This window comes from Solea senegalensis, linkage group LG5 (genome assembly GCF_019176455.1).
Source record: "Solea senegalensis isolate Sse05_10M linkage group LG5, IFAPA_SoseM_1, whole genome shotgun sequence".
NCBI classification, from domain to species: domain Eukaryota; kingdom Metazoa; phylum Chordata; class Actinopteri; order Pleuronectiformes; family Soleidae; genus Solea; species Solea senegalensis.
This window is the reverse complement of record NC_058025.1, coordinates 6322422-6347118: the sequence shown is the minus strand read 5'-3', so window position 1 is coordinate 6347118 and position 24697 is coordinate 6322422. Positions and strand designations below refer to the sequence as shown.

The following is a 24697-nucleotide window of genomic DNA, read 5'->3' as shown; positions in this document are numbered from 1 at the left end:
TCTGCTGCACAACAGATAAAGTCAGTAAATATGATGCAAGTGAATTATCTTAAATGTGGAAGTTATGATTAATTAGAAATAAAATAATTTTAGAAATGAAATACAGAAAGTTTGCTCTCTTGGAGCGCACTGGCTATTACGAGTAGATCTTCCTCAAAATTGATTTTTGCTACAGATATCAAAAGGATTATTATTAATAAAATATCTTTTTTTTTTCACTGCTGCAGTTGAAAAAAAAAGAAATGCATTGCCATTTCAACATAGTAACAACAATAGCAACATAAAAGAACAAATAAAACCCGGTTGTGACATACTAAGTCATTATTAAGAGATACTAAGTTGTTATTATGAGATACTAAGTCATGCTATACTAAGTCATTATTATGAGAAACTAAGTCATGAGATACTAAGACAATATTATGTCATACTAAGTCAAAATAATGAGACACTAAGTCATTATTATGAGATATTAAGTCATTATTATGAGATACTAAGTCATTATTATGTGATACTTAGTCATTATTATGAGATACTAATTCATTATTATGAGAAACTAAGTCATGAGATACTAAGACAATATTATGCGATACTAAGTCAAAATAATGTGACACTAAGTCATTATTATGAGATACTAAGTCATGATATAGTCATTATTATGAGTTACTTAGTTATGAGATACTTAGTCATTATTATGAGATACTAAGTCATTATTATGAGATACTAAGTCATGATATAGTCATTATTATGAGTTACTTAGTTATGAGATACTTAGTCATTATTATGAGATGCTAAGTCATGATATAATCATTATTATGAGATACTAAGTCATAATTATGAGATCTCTCTTGAAAGAGAACCTGTAAATAAAAAGTTAAATAAAAAAGTCCTAATCATGAGATATTAAGTCATTATTATGAGATGTTAAGCCATTAAGTGTCGGTAAAGGGCTTCCATAGAGCTTTGTATCCATGTGTCGAATACATTTGTCTTATTTATTCATTTTTATATGTGATTGGTGGTATTGTGGCCGGCTATGAAGGAAACAATGAAAGGGAAATAAAATAACCCTTCACATTTGTAGTACAAAGATCTAAAGAGAGAAGATTTTAAAAAGAAAGGAATGTTCTAATAAAACGAGAGACATTGCAGTTTATTATAAAACTATGCACAGAACCTGCTGCACAAGAGATATAGTCAATAAATATGATGCAAGTGAATCAGGAATGTGTCTTAAATGTGGAAGTTGTGATTAATTATAAATGAAAGAATGAATTTTAGGAGTAAAATACAGAGAGTTTGGTCTCTGATCTCTTTTTTTTTGCTACAGATATCAAAAGGAGTGAGATTATTTCATTTTATTTTCACTGTTGCACTTGAAAACAATAGGAAATGCATTGTCATTTGAACATAGTAACAACATAAGCATCAGAAAAGAACAAATTAAATCCACATGAAACCCAGATGGGTTAAAACCCGGTTGTTTGCTTGACTCTGAAGTTGTTATTGCATCTTATCTTTATAGCTTCAGAGGTTTGTCTGATTCTGCTCAGCAGTTACAATCTAAAGCTCAAAAACAAGCTGCTGGAAATAAAAACAGGCATGAAAAGAGTTTCTGCAGTGAGAAACAGGCGGAGGACGGACACAATGTTTCCTGTTGTAGTTTTATGGGAGAGAGAGTGAGAGAAAGACAGAGAGCGAGGCTGACTGCATTAGTCATGACTCTGTGGAAGATTAGTAGGAACCTTTTCGTGGGCACTTTCTGGCGTTTTCAACCAAGGATGCAGACAGTGACGTCAGACTCTCCCCACTCCACAGGTGAGCATGCAGAACGTTCTGAAGGGCTGATTCTAAGTCCATATCCCAACAATCTCGCTTTGCTCGCGTCGCACTTATAGTTCCGCCTTCACTTCACTGTCAGCTGTAACATGAGACGCACCACTCTCTGTGCGGCACAGGAATGTTGTCAGGTGACACAGAAGCACACGACGCTTTCTGTGCTGAAAAACTGCTGATTGGCAGAGTTACTTTTCTATGCCCATTGTATTTCTAACTTGCAAATAAAGCTTGGGGCTTTAAAACTTCACGTATGTCTTCATCGTCCATTATTTCCTCCACAACAGGATGTCTTTGTGTTGAAATTGTGTCTTGAAAAAGTGGCTTGTCTACATGTTTGTCGAACAGGAGGTTTGGTATCAGTGCATTAATCTTCTTTATGTTATGTACAAACAGTGACCGACAGAGACATTCACAGACTTTGGTCCACACTAAAAGCATATAAATGTGAATGTGTGTGTGACACACCCTCAGCCCCAAGAATGTTGTTTCAATTTTACATGATTTTAATCTCTTGAAGCCTTGAGCTTATTCCTTTTTTGGTTATTGATTTATTTTTTCATTCATCCCTCATTTTTAAACACTTTTTGAATCATTAAAAAATGGTCGGTTTGTATCACTTTAAAGTGATACAAACTTCAACTTTAACTTGTTTTCTTTGGTTGACGTATTTTGGTTGTGAATTGTAATTAGCATCGTTGATACTAAGTCATTATATGAGATAGTAAGTCAGTAAAACCCCATGTTGCAATGGGATTACGTGTATAAATAAAGGTAGAAAAGAGAGCTACTAAGTCAAAATTATGAGATGCTATGTTATTATTATGAGATGCTAAGCTATTAAGTGGTAAGAAATGGCGTATGAAAGCACACATGGAGTGTTGAATACATTAGTCTTATTTATTCATTTTTAAATGTGATTGGTGGTGTTGTGGCTGCCTATGAAGGAAACAATGAAAGGGAGAAAAAAAGAAATCTAACATAGAAAAAGAGTCCATTTGAAAGCCCTGCTCCCCTTACCACATAAATATGTTTACATACGCTTAGATTCAGTCTGTTATGTTCTGAAGTGAGGTTTACTGGTTTCACGGCAGAGTGAGAATGAGCGAAACCCTCGGGGAGTTGGTAACATACACACTTTAACTTGCTCTGCCTATCGGAGCAGATGCTGAACTATGAGTGACACTGTGTGTAAAGTTTATGCTTGGTTTATATCACTTTGAGGCAGTAAACACTGTACCGGTCATTGCTATTCTCCGTGTGGAGCAAAGGCAAAAGATTTTGCAATAATGTGTAAATATTATTGTGGCGGCTTTGGAGCCGTTGGCTGCAGTCAGCTGTAGGGTTTTGAATTGCACCACTGGAATGCTATAGTGAGGTGGTTCTTTTTTGATTTGCAACAAAAGTCTAATTTCGCCACTAACATCCATAATATTAAGCTTGCTGGCCTTTAAAAATATACAACTGCATTTCCCAGTGGCTGCTTTATTTGCAGGTGGTGTAAATCCAAACACTGGCTGCCTGATTTTGATTTGCTTTTATCATCATCCTTTCCTGCTGACGTTAACATCCCCCGTCGCCACTTCCCAGTTGTTACGGCATATGTTTATTTCATTTTGATGCCTCTGCTTAGTGCAGTTTCAATCCGCCACTTCTCGACAGTCATCCTGTAAATACTCCCGGGTCGGAAATTATAATGACTTTAATTAAATCCTCCGAGCAGATCATGACCTGACTGGTTCGTGTACAGGTCTTGTATGCGCTTGTCAAAGTTTCCATTTCTTTCGCGATAAGTGGGAGCTGGAGGAGTGGGACTGAGTGCAGCCTGTCACGTCACATAGAAGCCGTGTGAAAAACTGATTGCTGCTTTAACAACTTACCATTTATCTGGTGGGTGTTCTTGCAGGGCTGGCCCAAACCTTTATGGGGCCCTGAGCAGAATTTGATTTGGGGGGACCACCACCTCAAAATAGCCAGTGCTTGACTATTGTATCACTTACAATTGTAGAGGGATCTCACACATCATTTTATGTCTTAATATAATTCATTTTCATATTTTTGCTGTCCATTTTTTTATCTGACACACATGTGGAACTTTTGTTTTCAGTTGTATGTTTCCCTATTGTCTGGTTTTGTGTATGCACCTGTGTATACGGTCTAAAGTCTCTATCGTTACCTCTTCACTTTCTGTTGTGATACACCAGGAAAGAAGTCCCTGACTTTTAGATCCCTTTATGTTTTTTGCTGTAGCCGCCTTATTTTTTTATTATGTTACATATTTTATTATATTTTCTTGTCATAGTTAATCACATTATTTTCATTCTTTTATTTATTTGGGGGCTCCACATGTGTCTGGCTGCTGTTTTTGGTTTGTTTTATGCGCTTTCTGTCTGAAATTAAACGGAGGCTGCCTCCAAAATAATTTGTGGTCTGGCCCCCGGCAGGTATGAAACTCGATAAATATCAGAGGCAAGCATTTCATTACCATCTTGTCTACATTTATCAGTCCCTCTGTTACTTAAGATTTATTAGTCCGTCTATTTTTACACTCAGTCTTTGACTATTGTTCTTTTGCTCTGGCACATTTGTCATAGTTAAACACAAATCTCTGTCTACGTGGTTTATTTTGGTTGTGGAGTCACCACATCTGTTTCAGATTTGCGCCGCTTGTTTTTTTCTGTGCAGGGTTACGTGGCATAATTGCTCCGCACACAGTGTCATAGAACCAAAGGCGACGCTCATCAGAACTTGACATTATTATTTGACAGAATATTTACGGATTTAACAGGCAAATAGATACGCATGAAAAATAACAACCATTACCTTCTTTTTGTTTCCACATGTGTTTTTTATTGACAATATCGATTACCCATGGAGTCTAATGGTGAATTTTCAGGCTCAAAAGGAAAAAGGAGCTGCAAAATGTTAAATTTATGTAAAACAATTCAGCATGCTATGACCCACAAATTGCAGGAGCCAGACAGTAACTAGTGAGATTAGATAAAATCAGCCAATGTGCACAGACTTCATGACTATGTGTAAAGCTAAACTAAAGGTCATCTGCATCAATGTATAATTGTTCTAAAATACAGCGGTAACAAAGACGAGTGCATACTACCACCATTTAAAATCACAAATGATGAAATGATGATTTCCATGTTATTATTTGCTATTTTTGGAATACTCAATTTTTTGCTCTTCTATATTTAATTCTTATGGCTTCTATACATTCATTTTTATTTTAATTTTTGTTCACGACAGTAATAAATCTGCACTACTGTGTACTACATGTCATACTGTGCACATTAACCAACTGATAACCTGCATCATATGAGCCACAGCAATTGGCACATCTGTTCCAAGTGGGGGCTATAATTATAAATGTCCTTTTCTTTGAGTCGTGCTGTGTCCTTTTATCCTCCTGTTGTATAAATGAGCACGTTTCAAGTCTGACCGGACTGTGATTGATCTGAAAGCTGATTCAAATGATTTTATTCTAAAAAATACATAAAACAAAAATAAAGGTGTTGGGATATCATCTCCAAACGTTCACAGTAACATTTTTTAAATGAAGTGTTTAAAAGTCTAACTGTGGTTGAAAACACCTTTTCTAAATGGGTGTTTGGGGAATAATTCATATCTGCGTGCAATTATTATAATCTGTGTGATCCAAATTTGAAATTGGAACGCTTCTACTTTTGTAATTATAATAACATTAGGATGGAATGAATGTAGCAGTGCAAGTACTTTTGCCCTTTTTTTTTACAGGCTTATTATCCTCTTTACCTTCCAGCTGACCCAGCCTCATGTAACGTCGGGCTGAGTTGTCCCGGCCTTGACTTGCCTCAGACTTATCTGCTTAGCATGCTTTTATCAAAGAAAGCTACATGACCTGTAACATCATTTGTGCAGTAATTTGTGCCTCCACCAGCAGCACGGAACATAAAAAAAACACCTGAATAACTCCCCATGTCTTAAACAAGGTCCACCAGCGTCACTGAATCTATACAGGAAAGCCTTGTGGAGCGACTTGAGAGAGGCTACATAGGTGATGAAATTGTGGTGCACTGAGTCTCCCCAGTCGATATGCACATATTCAGTCTGCTGCAGAGTTTTGTCGCCTGTGTGATTGTTCAGCAGGCTTCACTCGCTCTGCTGATTTACCACATTTGCATCAGCATCTTTGCATTCATTTCTCTCTTTTTTTTCAAAGTTTGGTGCTTAACTTTTAAGATATAAACGCATGGTTTGGTAAAAATTAAACCGTTTTCAAATGAGTTCATGCAATGTTGTTTAAGTCCGTGCACAAGGTTCCACATGACTCACTCCGTGTCACTGGCTGTAGCAGTGTTTGGGAGCTTGTGTCGCCCAGTGACGCTGCACGCAGGAAGTGATTTTTTTTTTTTTAGTTCAAAAAAGATATCAGCAATTGAAAACACAGAGAAATTCTGCTCCGAAACGTTTAAGAAATGAATTCTACTGCACAAAAATCCCAGTCGTTGACTTGACACACAGATTTGAAATAATTAAGTTACCTCCCTTAGGACTGGGCGTGGCATACTGGCTCTATAGCGCCCCCTCATACATTTTGGCCTCCCATCACAACGTGGTTGATCCAGTATTCATAGAAAAAGGCACAAATGGTGGAGACTCCTCAAGTCATACTGGGGCCGTGAGGGCCATTTCCGAACTCTGTTATCGCTTTTGGACCTTTTCTTTCAGGACCAGTAGTCCTCATGGAGACCAAAACCTGGTCCCAGTGAGGCAGACCACATTTCTGAGGAACTGGTTGAGTTTAGGGCTGAGATTTGATTTGGGGATAGGGTCAGGTTACAGTTAGGTATTAATTGGTAATGGTGATCGTAACACAAAGTAGGATTTGCTCTCTGGTTCCCCCTACAGTTTGTAAACTGTATTTTTTGTTCCGGTGAACTCTTTTCTCTTCTAATGCACAAACCATGTCTTCAAACCAGTGTGCAGTCCTAGTTTTGTTTAGTCACAGTAATTGATCGGCTTTTTATAATCAAGTGAATAATTGAACACTTATGCATCCATGGTTTGTTTTGATGAGGATGTGGTCCTTGTATGCATATAATGAACCAGGGGCTGCGTTTGTGATGAATGGATTTTGTGCTCTATTTATAAACCATTTCTCTCTTTCTCTGTGTGTGTGTGTCAGAAAAGCCCTCAGCTGTGTGAGTAGTGTAACTTGATTTGAGTGACAGCGTGGTGGCTGTGGGTTGGTCTGGGATTGGTTCATCGTCAACAATGTTCTGTAGTGTTTACTGTGTGTTATTACTTCCCCAACTTGGTATCGCTCCAAGGGTTCAAAGGTTTTCCTCGGGGCTTGTATAAAACCCTCTGCTTTGGTCTGATCAAATATGTGGGAACGACGCCATGTCCACAACCACAGAGCCTCAGACACACAGCAGTGAGTAGACACCACTTCTGGATTTTCCTTTTTTGTGTGAGTGTGTTATTAGTTATTTTGGAGGAAAGACATGATTTTTGTGAATACCTGTTATCATTGAGAAAAAATACAAATAAAAAAAATCAAAGCCTTGTATTTTAAATGGCAACTTTCCCATTCTAAAAGGGACCATACACAGAAAAACTAACTCCAGGAGCTTGGTATAGTCATAATGGTATTTGTTTCATTTAAATAAAATCAGAGTTGCTGCAGTTACACAAAGACACAGTGGCATTTCCTATTGTCCCTGCTTTAAGGTCTTGTGTTGAATTAGAGCTGGAGAGGGAATATGCACAATGTCTCATTAGCAGCGTTTAGTCATTCTCAGCTGCTAACTAAAAGGAGAAAACTGGTTGACAGTTCCTTTCACGGTTTAAAAAGAAAAGAAAAGAGCAGAAATTAAAAAGACTTGCAGGAAAATAACGGCTAATTCTAACAAGGTCATTTACTCGTATACCGACATGATGTTGGTGCCTCGAAGAAAACAAGTCATTAAAGCATGAGTTGCTATAAATATACTACTGTTGCAAAAAAAAAACAAAAAGAGGGGGGAACAGACAGATAAAAAAGCAATACCTGAAGCTATTATCCACAACAGCTCTGAGCTCATCACTGCTTTGTTATCAAGAGACTCAAATCTGAATGCAGCAGAAGAAAACTACACAAAATCACACCCCACACGCGTACACACACACCTAAAAATGACAGCACACATTCAAGCTTCATTTGCAGCTCTGTAGCAATCACAATCAAAACTCACAAAGTCAACACTGTACGAGACAGTTAAACCCCTATGGTGGTTATCTCTCCGCTGCACATTCTTGCTTTTATTGTCCGCCGCGCTCCGGTCACGGGAATGGACAAAATTCCGCCCTACTGCTGATTGGCCGCAATAACAGCTCACATATAGTCCGGAAAAACTTGGGCTCAGCACGGGGCTCCATATTGACCCGCATTGATTTGCGTTCGCTAATCACGTAACGCTCATATATATTTTACAGTCTCCATTATGTTTGAGATACGAGGTAATGAAGGGGAATTGGTTATTGGATAACAGATAAGACAGTAGATAGTGCAGGTGTCATTCATAGTGCACGGCCCCCAGAGAGCCATGAGTTCACACAGGCAGGAGCTGTTAAAGCTGTAATGTAATGGAGCGTAATGTGATCTCACGGAGCCATTTTAGGTCACTCGCAGAGTCTGGATGTTTAGATTGAGCGTAATTCTGCCAAGAATGGGGGCGACGGCGGCTCAGTGGTAGTGAAGGGTGTGGGTTCGATTCTCAGCTCTTGTAGTCTGCATGCTGATGTGTCCTTGGGCAGTTTTGCTCCTGAGCGTGTGAAAACTCTATATGAAAAAAATAAGCCTCATATCTGGGTGATATGTCTTTTTTTTTTTTGTCTAAAAAGAAAAATAATGTAGTTTGAAGAAAACACAAATGACTGCAGGGCCACAGAGCACCTAATCTGGCCAGTAGGGGGCAGGTCAAGTGAAAAAAGTCACATTTTTTTGGAAAAAGTAAATGATTCAGCAGGGGTGGGCAAAGTGAACTTAAAATTCTATCATTATAATGCAATAAAAATATTATGATGATATATATTTCGCAGAATTTCAAAATAAAACTGTCTGTGTTGATATGGAACGATAAATAGTTCACGATAAAAATGTATGTAAGAAATCCACAGAAATAACTCCATTATTACTTGATATTAAATGCCAGGGCATATGAAATAGGCCACAACTTTGAGACTGCTGCTTTAAGCTTTAATTGCCAGTAAAAAGCTCAAATAAAACCTTTTATGTGGTGTTCACTGCTGGTGTGTATTCAGTTTGTGTTAAATAAAGAAATCAAATTTACTAACACAGAATGCTCAAGTCAACTTTATTTCTAGAACACATGTTTTACAAAGCTTTAGAAAGTAAAAGGCATAATAACGAGGGAATAAAACATAAAAACAATTAATACATAAAAGTAATAATTGGTTAAAAAATTGGTGTATGTGCAAATGTAAGATATTCTAAGGTATATATTCTTAAAGTCATCTTAATAATATATAAATATTTCTTACATGACAGAAGTTCAGGATTACATTTTGGCCTGTTTTTTCCCTCATTTTAAGGCATATAAAAAAGTAGCATATTCTGAAAGTGGCAGCAGAAAGTTGCTAACCCCATTGGCAGATTATTTCGCTTTCAGAATATTTGGCTATTTTCAAATAGGGCCGTTTTTTTGTGTGTGTGCAAAATAGAAAATGCACTGTGAACGTGAGAGTGAATGGGTGAAGCAGCTACATATACTATGCTATAAATACTGACCTTTCACTGTTTACAGATGTGTGAATATCTACATGGATTCATACAGAGGTTTATTCAGACATTTGTTTACGCTACAATTATCTTATAATTAGACTGTATTCATTTGATTTATCACAATAAAGATATGTCACATGCTCATTCATGTCCTTAAAAGGACACCTGTGTGGAGAGAGGGTAAAGTTGTGGGGTCAAAAGTTCAGCCACTGCTTAGGAATCCCCTCCCGTGATGAGGAGTTCCTCTCTGATTGATCTTCACACATTGTTCACTGTCTTCTCTGATTAAAATTTAAATTGTATGCGAGCATCAAAAGTGAAAAACCACCGCACACTGAAGGTTTTATTCATGAGTGAACAAACGCGCTGCACTCGGGGGGGGGGGACAAATGTTTTACAGCTGAGCTGAACTGCAGATCACGTGACCAATCACAGAGTCTGCCTCCTTATTTGGGCAACATCTGAGTGGAAAGAAACTTTCCAAAAATACATACCAAACGTCAATAATATTACATTGGCTCCAGAATCGTCACACGTGTTTGAGATATTAGAGGAGAATGAACGTCTGGTTACAAGAATAGATTTTTATGACTCTCCTCTCCTCTCCTCTCCTCTCCTCTCCTCTCCTCAGTGTCCAGCAGGCAGCGATGTCCACAGGCCAAGGGGCTGGAGAGCGTGGCCCCTCTGGTGCGGACTGGGGAAGAAACTCCTGATCCCATTCCGACCACAGTCAACGGAACCATTCCAACATGGATCAACGGGAGCTTCTTGAGAAATGGTCCTGGGAAATTTGAGTTTGGGAAAGACAGGTATTTCCGAAACAACATTGAGAAAATACTCTTATAGACATCTAACATTTAGAGGATGGATAATATAGTAGAACAGCAACTGATTGCGTAATTAGGAGCGAAAATGATTGTCACGATCATTGACTGAGAAGATAAATGGACAAACTCCCATTTTGAAACCTCAAAATTCTCGCAATTTTGGTGTTAAATTGACTTTTTATTGTTACTTGAACACGATTAGTTTGCACCATTTAAATGTTACACACTGGGCCTTTAAGGCCTTCAGCCATGACAAATGACTCTTTTCCTCAAAATGATGATTAAAGAATAAGATATTTTCCCTCTAAAGTTGTAATTCCTGGTGTCTATTGTCTACTTCGACTTTTTTTTTAAAATGTTGTTAGGTACACCCACTGGTTTGACGGCATGGCCATGATGCACCGGTTCCACATCTGTGACGGCCGAGTCTCGTACTGCAGCCGCTTCCTGCGGAGTGACTCATTCGTCCAAAACTCGGAGAAGAATCGCATCGTGGTGTCAGAGTTCGGAACACTGGCCATGCCTGATCCCTGCAAGAACATCTTTGCCCGCTTCTTTTCGCGATTTCAGATTCCCAGTACGTCTCGCTCTTCTCCTCATACTGCATATTCTATTTCTTGTATTGACTCCAGATGCTGCTGCACTGTGCATCCCGTCTGCAGGCTAATGAAAGCTGATGTGTCATTATCATACGTGTGTGTGTGTGTGTGTGTGTAGTTTGGACCTTTTCTGTCAGGACCAGAAGTCCTCATGGAGACCAAAGCCTGGTCCTAATGAGGCAGACCCCATGTTTGAGGAATTGGTTAAGTTTAGGGCTAAGATTTGATTTTTCGGGACAGGTTAAGGTTAAGGTTGGGCATTAATTGGTAATGATTAAAGTAACATTGCTCTCTGGTTCCCCCTACAGTTGGTAAATGGTATTTCTTTAGTTTCAAAAAATATTGCCCTTGGTAAAGTAAACATCCACTTCTTTCAGTTCAATTCAGAGAGTGAAACCCTGACCAATATTGTCCCATGTCCAGCCTTGTATTCTATTACCCTCTTTATTTTTGTTAGCTTAGCACGAATATAGGTGATGCAGACCAGCCCTGTTGTAAGTTGATAATCTTGGACGCATGGGAAAGGATGGATTGGATTGAATGTAACGGATTAAAAAACACTTTTACAATCTCCATTATGGGTGAGATATGAGATAATGAAAGGGAATTGGTTATTGGTTAACAGATAAGACAGAAGCTAGTGCGGGTGTTATTCATAGGTCAAGACCCCAGAGATCCATGAGTTCCCACAGGCAGGAGCTGTCAACACTGTCATATAATGTAGCGTAATGTGAAGTAATATACGGGTGCCTAGAGTGGCTAAGGTCGCTATTATGTGTTTTCATTGTGTTATCGCAGGATCACGGAAAAATAATCTTGTTATCAGGGGTGTAACGGCCTGTTATCTTGTGTTATCACGACATAACAAGGCTCTTTTTTTGCGATAACAAGATAAATGAATTATCTTGGGATAACATAACTCCTTTCTCTTCTTCTGGCGGTGTTAAAGCTTGACTGTGGTAGAAATCAGTCCATTATCGCAAGAAAACCCCATTTTAAAACCAAAAAAATGAAGCAAGTCCAGACATTTCGCACAGCCAGTAAGCAGTACAAATGTTTGTCAACCTTTTCTCCTTTAAACTCGGTCACAACTGACAAAGTCACATCACAAAGTGCACAAGTAAATTATAAAAGAACTATACTTGAGCGAGCAATAATGTTTTTCATTTTAAAATATATAATATATTTAATATTGGTCATACCGCGGTCCTTCACTCACCTGAAGTTATTTCTTTCTATCTGCACGTGTGAACAGAGACCACAGATAATGCCAGCGTGAACTTTGTCAAGTACAAGGGAGACTACTACGTCAGCACAGAGACCAACTTCATGCGGCGAATAGATCCACAAAGTCTGGAGACAAAGGATAAGGTCAGTAAATGTGTCAGTCTGAGGAGGAAATGTGAGGAACTGGACTGATGATGATGAAGGTAACAAAGCTGTTGGTGCCGTCTGTTAAAGGTGGACTGGAGTAAATTTGTTGCGGTTAACGCAGCTACAGCTCACCCGCATTACGACCGCGAAGGGGCCTCGTACAACATGGGCAACTCGTACGGCAAAAACGGTAACTTTCACTCACTACTTATTTACGTGCTCTGCACTGTACACAATGTACAACACATATCATGTTTACTTTTGGGCATCCTACAGGTTACTTCTACACCATCATCCGCGTGCCTCCTCCTGACGACAATGCAGCAATGGGGGACTCAGCGGATCTGACTGGAACCAAAGTGGTCTGCTCCATCCCTGCAGCCGAACCCCGGAAACCCTCCTATTATCACAGCTTTGGTAAGAGGAAACCCTCCTGAAGCTTGCTCTTTGCTGGCTGTATTCATAAAAAGTGAAGTTTGGTGGATAGTTGTTGTGCCCTGGGATACCAAAAGAGTTTGGACAAGCAATCAGAACATTTCACCGGATCATCAAAGATCTTGTGAAATGGTAGAGTTGGATCACTGCCACAAAACACTCTGAAAGCAAAACTGAGTGATACGGTTACAAAACCGTCCATCCATTTTCTACCGCTTCATCCTCCACAGGAGGGTCGCGGAGGGTGCTGCGCCAGTCTCAGCTGACGTAGGGTGATAGGACAGTCCATCGCAGGGCCATAGATAGAGACAAGCACTTCTAAACCTTAATATCCTGTTTATTTTCCATGCTTTCATTGCGATTTTGAGGCGTTCTCCCAACAAGGATGAGGCAAACTTTATCAGAAAGTTGAAGATGTCATTCGCAATGAACTCTGACAGAGTTTAATTCTGCAGAACCTTTTCGTGTCACCATGGCAGTGTAAACAAACTGAGTCACATGACATCTGGAGCTCTTTTACCACAGTCTTAACAAGATGCATTAGGACCTTCTTCTTTTTTTTTAAATAGTCTGAACACTGGCCGTATTCTGTAGAGGAATTAAGGAACTCTCAAAGAGTTTCCTTTTTTTTTGTCCCCACTGTCAGGACAAGTCTACTTCACTGAAGGAGAACATCTCATTATTAATTGCTAATTTGAATTCCAGTCTTGCGCTGATTCCCTTTGTCAATCACAGCTCCTTTGTCTCACTATCTTTCTCGGTCTACAAATCTGCCTCTGACTCACGCGCAGAAACGAGCGCTTTCTCCTCTGCTTTGTGAGAGCGCTGGTGCCACGATACGCACAGCTTGTGTAACTGCTGTTCTGCTGTCATAACAACATGTTTTGCTTTCATCTGTATGTTATTCACTCAGGGACACTTAAGAATAGACGTTGCTGCATGTAGTGTTTTCACGTAGTTGCAAATGAACCCCCCCCCTGTTTTTCAAGTCTCATATTCACAATTTGACCAGCACATGACATTTTTTAAACGATAATTTACAGATGTCACCGGCAAACAGGCATCATTAAACATAATTCAAAACATTGACATCTTGTTCTTTTGAAGAAAAGGAGCAACTAGCAACTCCTCTGGAAGATGTTTACTGACATTATAAACTGGGTCATTTTCACATGGAAAATTGAGCTCTTTTTGCAACCAGTGGAGTCGACCCCTGTTGGTTAATTGCTTCTTCTCTCCTACTTCTGAGGCTTTTTTTATAGTCTCAGTCTAGAACTTACCACATATATATACACTTCTATAGGTTTTTCACCACCGCTTTCATGTATTTATACATTATTTTTATTGAAAATACTGTGTATTATAACAGTGTAGTATAGTCGATTATAGGCGATTAAATCTAATTTTATTTTACTTCACTTTTATAGCCTTTTCTGTTTCTGTTAAAATATCGTATGTTGGTTGTACAATTTAGTAAGTATTGCATACGGTGGCACGGATGTGTTTAATATTATTTCTTCGTTTTTTTGTTTTTCTTAGTTAACCTTTATTTAACCAGAGACCGTGAAATCAACTTAGTTTCCAGTCTTTCTGCAACATATTCCATGCAAAAGGCACAGAATGGACAAAAGCCCTTTTACCCAATAGCATACTGTTGGGTAAATTTATATTAGTATACTCAATTTCTTTACATGGGTTCTGTAGCTGTAACGATAACAAGCCATCGGCCATAGACAAACCCGCGTCGGTCGACCTCTAGAAACACGACTTCATCGCTCTGTCTGACTGAATGCTCTGTTCTTCCGTTCGTGTTCTTTGTCCTGCACCAGTTCCCTGATTACAACTCAGTCTATATTTCCAGCAGACCACCATTGCTCTGCCAGACAGTCTGGCACCGAGGAATTACACAAGCGATGCAACATCTTACAGTTATACAAGGCATCATGTGATCCGCGAATTGCACTGATGACTTTATGCACTCATCTAATTTAAATGTTTTTTCCCCCTCCATGACACTGCAAAGCTACAACATGATCAATGATGTATGATGAACGAGGGAAAGAAAAGCACTCAGAGAGTGCAAACATCCACTGAGACTACTCGTGAATCCGAGTCTGAATCATCGCTAAAATGTAATAATTTCTTCTGTGGGCCATAACCTATCCCCGGGGAATCTCTTCCAAATCCGTACTTTATATTTTTTGAGTGATGCTGCAGACAAGCAGACAAATAGGGTCAAAAAACATAACCTCCCTAGAGGAGGTAAAAATATCACATAAATACGTGGAATATGATGAGTCAACTTGAGTTTTCTGTGCGTGTGTCTCTTCTCCAGTCATGTCGGAGAACTACATCGTGTTCGTCGAGCAGCCCATCAAGCTGGACCTGATGAAGTTCATGCTGTACAGAATCCAGGGGAAGAGTTTTCACAAAGCCATGACCTGGGAGCCTCAGTGTCAAACCATCTTCCACCTGGTTAACAGACACACAGGCGAGGTGCGTTAAAATGAGCTTCGCACTACACACACACACACACACACACACACACACAGATAATAAACAACAGTAAATTTGAGAGGATTTCCCGTATTCATGAAATTAAAATAAGGCGATAAAAAAGCAGCTTTGTTCCTGCAGCTATTGCACATTTAAACAAATAATAACTGCACATTATCCATTCATTTGGTTTTTATCATTTTTATTCCTACTTAATTCATTTTTTTAAACTTTTATTCTTGTACTGGTTTCAGTGGTTCTGTTTACTATCACGGCTCGTTTAGTGAAGCCTGAAGCACTTTTTAATCAAACTATTTAGTGTTTTACTAAGTTTTAGTATGATTTTTATTTCCCAAAGTTGTTATGTCTGTCATGGATGTTGTTGAAGGATGTTATTCACAGTAGAGTCGCACTCAATATAAAAAGTGTTTCCGATAAATTTTTATTCTCAAGTTCCTCATCTCATGACACAGAGAACCCATTATAACAAACTCCCAGAGTGTGAAGGTATAACACTGTAAGCAGCCGTGCCGAGTGTTAATAACAAATCATTTTCCACGCTCTGTCTGACCACAATACTTTTTAAATTTTTTTTAATAAATACGTTCTGAATCTTGACGTGTTTGATGTGATCGGTCCAACAGCGGAGCAAAGTGAAGTACACCGCAGCGCCAATGTTCACGCTGCATCAGATCAACGCGTACGAGGACAACGGCTTCTTGGTTATGGACATGTGCTGTGGCGACGAGGGACAAGTCATCGCAGAGTTCACACTGGAGAACCTCCGCAGAGAGTCAGGGGAGGAGATGGACAAGGTAACTACTCAATTACATACAAAAGACAAAGCACTAAAACTTCATCTGTCCTTCAGACAAAAATGAAAAGCACAGACGATGACACCTTCTAAGGCCCAATGTGAATGGGCTCTTTCTGGCAAAGTAGCACACAGCGCAGCACAGATATGGTGAAGACGCCTATTCAAGCATAGGTGGACTCAAAATGTATACTGCACTTCTTATACCCACAGAGACCCACGCAGTTGTGGACTGGTAGACGGCGAACAGGTTTAAAACACGTCAATAGTGATGTTTAATACATTTCAGTGATCTTGAGATTTGCTGCGTTAACTATTCCATGCAGAACGTTCCCTCAAGGATAGTGTTACTGTTCCTTGGTGGAATAAGGATTGTTCTAGAGCAGTGGGAAGGAGAAATGTGGGTAAGAATTCCACTCTGGACGAGAAGAAGAGATACAAGAGATCAATCATTTCCTTGCCTTTGGCACAGTTTTGGTATTCATGCAACTGCTCTATAGGTGAGAATGTAGATAATCAGAGGCCACCATTGAGTCTCTCACTGTGCAGCCTGTCGGAAATTACAGAACCCGGATTTTAAAAGGGAATAACAAGTGAAACTCTGATTGTCTTGATTAATGTTACACCACAAATACGCCTATAAACAATTCAGACTCTATATAGAACCTCTTTGAACCTTGTGCCTCACTTTGCTCCAAGATTACATGCCACGTAATTTACAATACGCCCCAGTCCACTTGTGCCGACCATGTGCTATAGATGTTAATGTGCTTCATGCTCTTACATCCATCAATAAGCAGAGGCAGTCCCGCTGTGTCAGATGAACACGTGAATTAGTTCCTGATGGAACATCTCTCTGATTTGACTTTAGTCGAAGCACACTTTTCCAAAACACCTCACAACAATACTGCTGCTGCTCTGAGTTCTGTCTGATTGCCCTGCCCTGAGGTTGTGAGTCTATTAAATTTTCATACCTCTCTGATTTCTTTTGGCAGTTTTACAATGCGATGTGTAGAAACCTTCCAAGGAGATACATCCTGCCCCTGACTGTGGATGAAAAAACTCCAGCGGACCAAAACCTTGTCACTCTGCCAAACTGCACAGCCACAGCAAAGAAGACAAAACCAGGAGAGGTAGGAAGAACGATGAAAGAATAGCTGTACATTATAGTGTGATGTGGTATTCTTGCAATCACGCACACATCAATGCTTTATAACCGCAAGGGTACATATTCCTCTCACTGTAATTATCCAGCATGAGGAGAAACTAAAGGTATACTTTCTGCAAGATGGTAATTTCACGACTTCCTGCAGATAAAATTGGTAAAACGAGTGTTCACTGTGTGACTGAGCAACTGCCCTTAAGCAGTTAAGTCCCTCGCTTTTCCTGTGACTCTACAGGTTCTCATGACCCACGAAGAGCTTCATGACGACCAGCTGCTGCAGTACGGCGGCCTCGAGTTCCCTCAGATCAACTACGCTCAGTACAACGGCAGACCGTACCGCTACTTCTACTCCTGTGGCTTTGGACATGTCTTCAGCGACTCTCTGCTCAAGATGGATGTTCACACCAAGGAGCTTAAGGTCGCTTATCAATCAAAGACTACTAGACAGAGCTTATTGTTATCAGGGCAGGGGTATTAACACATCAAAGCTGTTTCTCTATCGTTGAGTGTGGGGGCAATAGGTTAGGAGTTGGTTTAAGGACATGAAGCAGCTCAGAGTGAAAGCAGGCATTTATGTAATCTTCCCTTTGTAGGTGTGGCGGCATCCCGGCTTGTTCCCGTCTGAGCCTGTCTTTGTTGCTTCGCCCAATGCTACTGAGGAAGATGATGGAGTGGTTATGTCAGTCATCATCACACCCAGAAAAGTAAGTTAGCAACAAGAACCAACCTTTCATAACAATGTGCATGAGAGGCAGCAAACATTAACTTAACATTAACAGCAGTTTGGGTCCCGACTTTTTTGTTCGTCTTGGGCTATGACATCTTTCCACTAAGTTACGTGAAATTTGGTGCACCTCAGTTTCGGCTTTGTCCTACCTGGTTTCACCTTTGGGGGCACTACCGAGCCATTTTGCACCACTTTTACATATTTTTGTCCGTTTTCACCGACATTTACTACTTCAGAAATGCAGTCTATGGCGAGAGTGCTCGGGGCCTAATAATAACAGCTACATACAAAAATCTTTAACTGTGAATAACTTATCCACTCTTCTCTGTTTCTAGGAGAAAAGTACATTCCTACTTGTCCTGGATGCCAAGACCTTCACTGAACTGGCCAGAGCTGAGGTCCCTGTCAATATCCCATATGGGACCCATGGTGTGTTTAACGAGATGGGCTAGGTGGGATAGTGTTTGCAACTGTGGGGCAAATTGCTGAAACCCAACCTGCAACCGGCCACTTTATCCCCCAGAAAAAGAATATCTGTGTCCAAAAAACCCCTGAACTGTGAAAGAAGAAAAGAACAGGGGACAACCTCCAGATTCATGCTATGTTTTTGTGCCACCTTAATAGAGACAGGTGCATGTGCTCTCGGTGTGCTGCCAGTACAGTCACTAACAAGGCAGAGAGCCCAGCGTGGCTTTAGCAAAGTTTGGCCTCAATGTGTAAGATTCTGAAAACCAGATTTGTCGAAGGACCAACACTTGATGTGGAAAACATTTAGAAAAAAACATGCATGGAAATCAATACAGACATTAAAATAAAATCAATTTCACTCTTTTTTCCCCCGCACTGTTAAAACCTGAGGTGTTTTAGCATCATTGTGCCACTGGAAACGCTATACTCCCAGTGAGGACAGAACAGCACTTAGGATACATAAAAATGCATCAGAGGAAATTCAATTTCTGTCAAAGTAATGTGATAGAAATGGACAATGTCTGTAATGCCTGGAAAACAAATGGATCTAAATGGTAAATAGCCACCAGAAAGTCTGGCAGAGGTCACAATCAGAAAAGTGGAGCTTTTTATACGGTGAAAACCACCTTAAACTAATTTCACTGTTATACATCAGCGATGGCACTTCAGACCTTTTGTTTTGTAATAAAATGTGAGTTAAACTGAAAAGTGCAGAATGTGACACACAGGCCTCATGCAGAATGTATGAAATAACCGTCTCTACAAGTGATTTTATTACAAAGGTCATTTTCATGGACCTAAAAATGGACTGGTTTGAATTTACTCTGATACAGGCTTAAAGTGTGAATTTCACAATAAATGACATTATTATCATTCCACAGGCTTCAACTCTATTATTTCACAATATACAGTCCTACCTTTTTTGTATTTTATTGTGAAATCAACATTAATTGTGTGGCTGTTAGATAAAACTAAGTCAAAGTATAACATATTATGGCAACATCGTTGTGACATTATAGTCGAACAAAGTATTTATACTGGAAAATACTGCCATAATATATGGCATTACCGCTGTGGTAATACAGTAAAAACTGTATTCATAAAAGAACATGCTGACAAATCACAGTAACATATGGCATTACCACTGTAATAATACAGTAAAAACAGTATTTATAAGTGAAAATACTGCAAAAATACCATAATATGGCATTACCATTGTGTAGTTACTGTCAAATACAGTATTTATACAAAAAGAAATACTGCTAAATCACAGTAATATACTATATTTACATAGTAAAATATTGGTGAATCACAATCACAGTAATATATGGCATAACTTTGACATTATACCCACAGCTGTCAATTTACTATAAAATTATAGAGTAACCTTCTGTGAAACTTCTAGAGCATGGTATTATACTGTAAATACACACACATTTGTGGCGAAAGTAATTCAACTTGTAGCCAGAAATTTACTGTTAATGTCAAATATATTACACTGTGCAAAAGCTGAGATGTTTCAAACATATTATGTTTAATGCATTTCCCTGCCCTTTATCAGTCTTTCAAAATTGAATTTTGCTAAAACATTCAACAGCGGGAGAGAGGTATTTTGCAACAGCATGTCCCTACTGTCTATAATTTATAACGACACATCCAGGCAGAGGGTTCACTGCTCCATTTATTACACTGAACTGAATTAAATGGAAGTAATAAAGCTATTCTAGCATATGTTTTAATAAATTTGATACTGGGCATTAACATAACTTGTGTTTTTGTCTTGTTTTTCTATCCAACTGAGGCGCCGTCTCCTCATAAACATGCGGCCCAGGTCTCCCAAGATACACATTAATTAGCTCATAATTCCTGATCTAATCAGTCATGCTTAACTCCTCTGTGTGTGCTGTATGTGTACGTATGAATGTGTGCATATTATTCACTTTCATTACTTTCTCCAGCAGGCATGACCAACAGATAAGGAAAGATACAGTGACCTTTGCCCTCTCGAGATAAAATTTTGTTTGCAATGCACTGAGGCGGAGCAAATCCTTATCAGTGTCACCACACACGCTTTTAAAGTTTAAAAGTACAATGGAATGAGCAATTAAGGTGGAGGATGGAGGATGGTGGCGTTTTCCCAGATAGTTACCACTTTAATAAAATGTCTAAATGTCCCGGACTATATCTTGGGTCGAGATTGAATGGCGGCCCAGTCGTAGCTTCAGGAAACAAACAGTAACACAAATGGATGTGAGGTAGAGTATTAATCCATTTTGCCTTTTCCAAATAAGTTCCAGACCTTTATTGTTGTTGTACAAGTTCAGCAAAATTTGGTGGCTGTCCTAGAGCAAGAATACACAAGAATACACAAAATTTTAACCAGATGAATAGAATCAATAAAATACATAAATCACAGCCGAAAACAATGTTGGTGGTCATTTTTCAATATTCCACAAACATGACGAGTTCACTCGGTTCATGTTGCATTTATGGCTCTGGGATGAAAGCTGTTTTTCATTAAGAAAACAGGAAAAACAGCTGTTGGAAATGCTGACTCAGCATTCCCCTTTATAAAGAAAACAGGAGAACAATAGTTCGAAATGGTACCTCTGCATTTCATATTCATAAAGAAAACAGCAACATGATAGTTGGAAAGGCTGACTCAGCATTCCCAACTAAAGAAAACAGGAACATTATAGTTGGAAAGGCTGACTCAGCATTCCTACCTAAAAAAAAAACAGGGAAATTATAGTTGGAAAGGATGACTCAGCATTCCCAAGTAAAGAAAACAAGAACATTGTAGTTGGAAAGGCTGACTTAGCATTCCCAACTAAAGAAAACAGGAACATTATAGCTGGAAAAGCTGACTCAGCATTCCCAACTAAAGAAAACAGGAGAACAATAGTTGGATATGGTACCTCTGGAAAACAGAATGGTTGGAAAGGCTGACTCAGCATTCCCAACTAAAGAAAACAGGAACATTATAGTTGGAAAGGATGACTCAGCATTCCCAACTAAAGAAACTAGGAACATTGTAGTTGGAAAGGCTGACTTTGCATTCCCAACTAAAGAAAACAGAAACATTATAGCTGGAAAACTGACTCAGCATTCCCGACTAAAGAAAACAGGGAAATTAAAGTTGGAAAGGCTGACTCAGCATTCCCACATAAAGGAAACAGGGAAATTGTAAATTGTAAAAATTGTAGTTGGAACCAACTAAAGAAAACTGGAAAATGATAGAACTAAATTTAACTCAAAATTGTATTGTTTATTGATTGATTTGTTCATTTCATGAAAGTGCGTAACACAATGGTCAGCATTTACTACTAATTAAGACAAGAGGAAAACGATAGAGCGAAAGGCTGACTCACCATTCCCAACTGAAGAAAACAGGAAAATTATATTTAGAAATAATTTGGCATTCCTGATTAACAAAGAAAAGAGGAAAAGGATAGTTGGAAATGCTGACTCAGCATTCTCGACTAATAAAGAAAATAGGAAAAACTATCGCTGAAAAGGCTGACTCACCATTGCCAACTAATAAAGTAAACAGGAACTAAACAGCGAGAAATGCTGACTCACTCTTTTTAAATGATAGATCTGCTGTATAAGGATATTTATGTAAGTTCACACACTTTTTCTCTCAGAAACAAATGCTGCTAAGTGCACTTAAACATTATTATTTTTCTCATTCATTTAATGTGTTTACTCTTTTATTTAAATGTATGTATAAGTGCACTGCAATGCAGACACAACACGGAGAATGGAAAGACAAACCATGAGTAGTTCCAGAACACCATTTATTATTATTCCACTCTTTGCTGGCTTGTGTCCATCACCCTGTAGCACAGACTTGGACCAACATTGCAGACTCGGACACAGAGTTTGAAGCAAAACACAGTCTGGAAAAATTCTAACTATCATGCAGAGGAACAAAAATAACAGACCAAGTCAACAAACTTTACAACGACCTATAACACAAGAATGATAAGATCCTGACAAGAGACCAAGACAAACTGGCAAAGAGAGAGAGGAGCACAGAGACTTTATACTGTGAGGGGAGACAATTAGAAACAGGTGTTACACATTAGGACAGGTGCAGGTAATCAAAGAGGCGGGAAACACAGGAGGGCAGGAAGTGAAGACTTCAAAATAAAAGAGGACACTCAAAACTAGTGATCATGAAAGAAGTATAAGTTTAGTCTAAAGTTTTCAAAGTGACAGTGACAGACTTTCTGTACTCTTATTTGACTCTTGAGAGTGAGCCTGCTGTCTCACCAAGCACAAGTCATTATATTTTCTCTGACTCTTATATCATTATTTCATATCCCATGAATTCATAAAGATTATCATCTATATTCACCACATTAGACACACTTCTCAGAGGCAGTGGCTGATTTCCCTCAGTAGCTGGAACAATGTCTTTCTATATCCAGATTTGTCATTCCCTATCTTCACGGTCTTGAGTCGTCTTGCGAGGATGATGATGATGGCTATCTGACGAACAGTTTATATGCATCTGCGTGTGAGTGTGTGTCTGCCAGCATTTTGTGCAAAAAGGTATATGTTCATTTTTGAACGTGCGAGACTGCTGTGCCGTGTGTGTGTGTGTTTCTGTGTGGGCTCTTTCTAATTGTTCATGCAAGAACAACTGCAAATGCTGTATGAAGTCAGAACAGAGCAATTACAGATCCTTGGAGAAGGTGAATCGCTTCTACTTCAACAACAATTAACTCTTACCCTGGACCTCACAGGGTGTCCCAAGAAGACAAAATGCAGAGTTGATTTTCCCATTACTATAGTTATTATCATGGTTGGAGGTGATGTAGTGACTGGAAAAAAAAAATCACAATGCAAATTTTGCCAATTTATTCACTGTATTTAAAGCTTCTGTTTCTTCATTTTAGTATTATTACAATTGTCTCGGTCCTCCCTCCTGAAACGACTGCTCAGGCAGTTGTAAAATTTCTCTAATTTATGCAACTGCTCTTCAGCAGTGTTTGAATTGCTTAATGCCTTCTTTGTTATCTGCTATAATAAAAGAAGGGAGTTGGTGTAAAGACATAAAATAACTGCTTGAAAGGCAAAATGGTTGCAGTCTTGCATCAGAATATAAAAAAAACCTACGGTATAACAGACATGAGATAGGGGATAAAAACTACAATTTGTGGCCACAAAATGATAAAATATAAAATGGAATTTGTACGGATATGACACTGGAAAAACCCTCACTAATTATTTGCTAACTAACCATTCTTCTTCTACCACTTTACCCTGCACATTAGAGTCATTGCCAATCGCTGAATATTAATTAGTGGGCAAATCCCATTTCAAAGTTGGGACTATGAAAATTGGTTATTTACTAGTGCCTTTATTTAACAGACAAAAGGACCAACCAACAAACTTAATTTGACAAAACAAATTCACATAGGCAACCCTTGTGTGAGTGGGAGGGAATTGGGCTTTTATCTGTAGGGTTTCTGGTTTCGAATCCCCGCCAGGTCAAGGGCTGGGATACCCCTGGGCAAGGTACCCAATCCCCATCACTCATTGTTAAGTGGACACTCTAAACTGACCCAGGCCATGGGGGACACATCTAGTGTACTCCTAGTGCCAGGAACAGCATCTGGCATGATAATAAAACAAAAACTGTGCCAAATCCAATACTGTATGTAGTGACCCCTAGAGCGACCCTTAGAGAAGCCAAAACAAAACATACAGGGCCCCCTTAGGTTTATATTCAAGTTGACAATATGGGTTCTAAGTGGGTTAGTCCATGTGGTGGTTTCCATAGCGGCCCTCACCTCAAGCCCATGCCTACTTACTACATTTTCCAGCTGCTTGGGCACTAAGTGGGTGCTAAGTGGACATGGGCTTGAGGTGAGGAAACAAGGGTGGGCATGTTGATCTGTGCAGCTTTTGTTGATTATAGTTTGGATGTTTTTTCATCTTTGGTACATACAATCTAATGTCCATTTCTCGCAGAACACGTTTCTTCTGCTTCTGCAGTCCATCTCAGATGAGTTCAGGCCAGAGAATTCAGCAACATCTCTGCACATAATTGATATAAGGCTCCTCATTTTGCATAATACCATTTCAGGTTGCATTTTGGACTTTGGTTAAGTTAAGCAATGATTTTTTCCCAAGCCCATGTGGTTACATCCATCACAGTAGTATAA

General features: G+C 39.1%; 1 protein-coding gene across 2 annotated transcripts; it reads left to right on the top strand.

Annotated features, from left to right (window-relative positions):
- The first annotated feature begins 1632 nt into the window (after positions 1-1632).
- On the top strand, positions 1633-19394 carry bco2l (beta-carotene 15, 15-dioxygenase 2, like). Of its 2 annotated transcripts, none has more exons than XM_044027108.1 (12): positions 1633-1815; positions 10245-10422; positions 10806-11017; positions 12295-12410; positions 12501-12603; positions 12690-12830; positions 15184-15344; positions 15989-16159; positions 17154-17291; positions 17559-17741; positions 17917-18027; positions 18386-19394. In XM_044027108.1, exons 1-12 carry the CDS (start codon positions 1665-1667, stop codon positions 18500-18502), a joined length of 1782 nt encoding a protein of 593 aa, XP_043883043.1. In that variant the 5' UTR covers positions 1633-1664; the 3' UTR covers positions 18503-19394. The 2 variants fall into 2 exon arrangements, with proteins under 2 accessions (XP_043883043.1, XP_043883044.1); XM_044027109.1 differs by lacking the exon at positions 1633-1815 and adding an exon at positions 7184-7264.
- The last annotated feature ends 5303 nt before the right edge of the window (positions 19395-24697 follow it).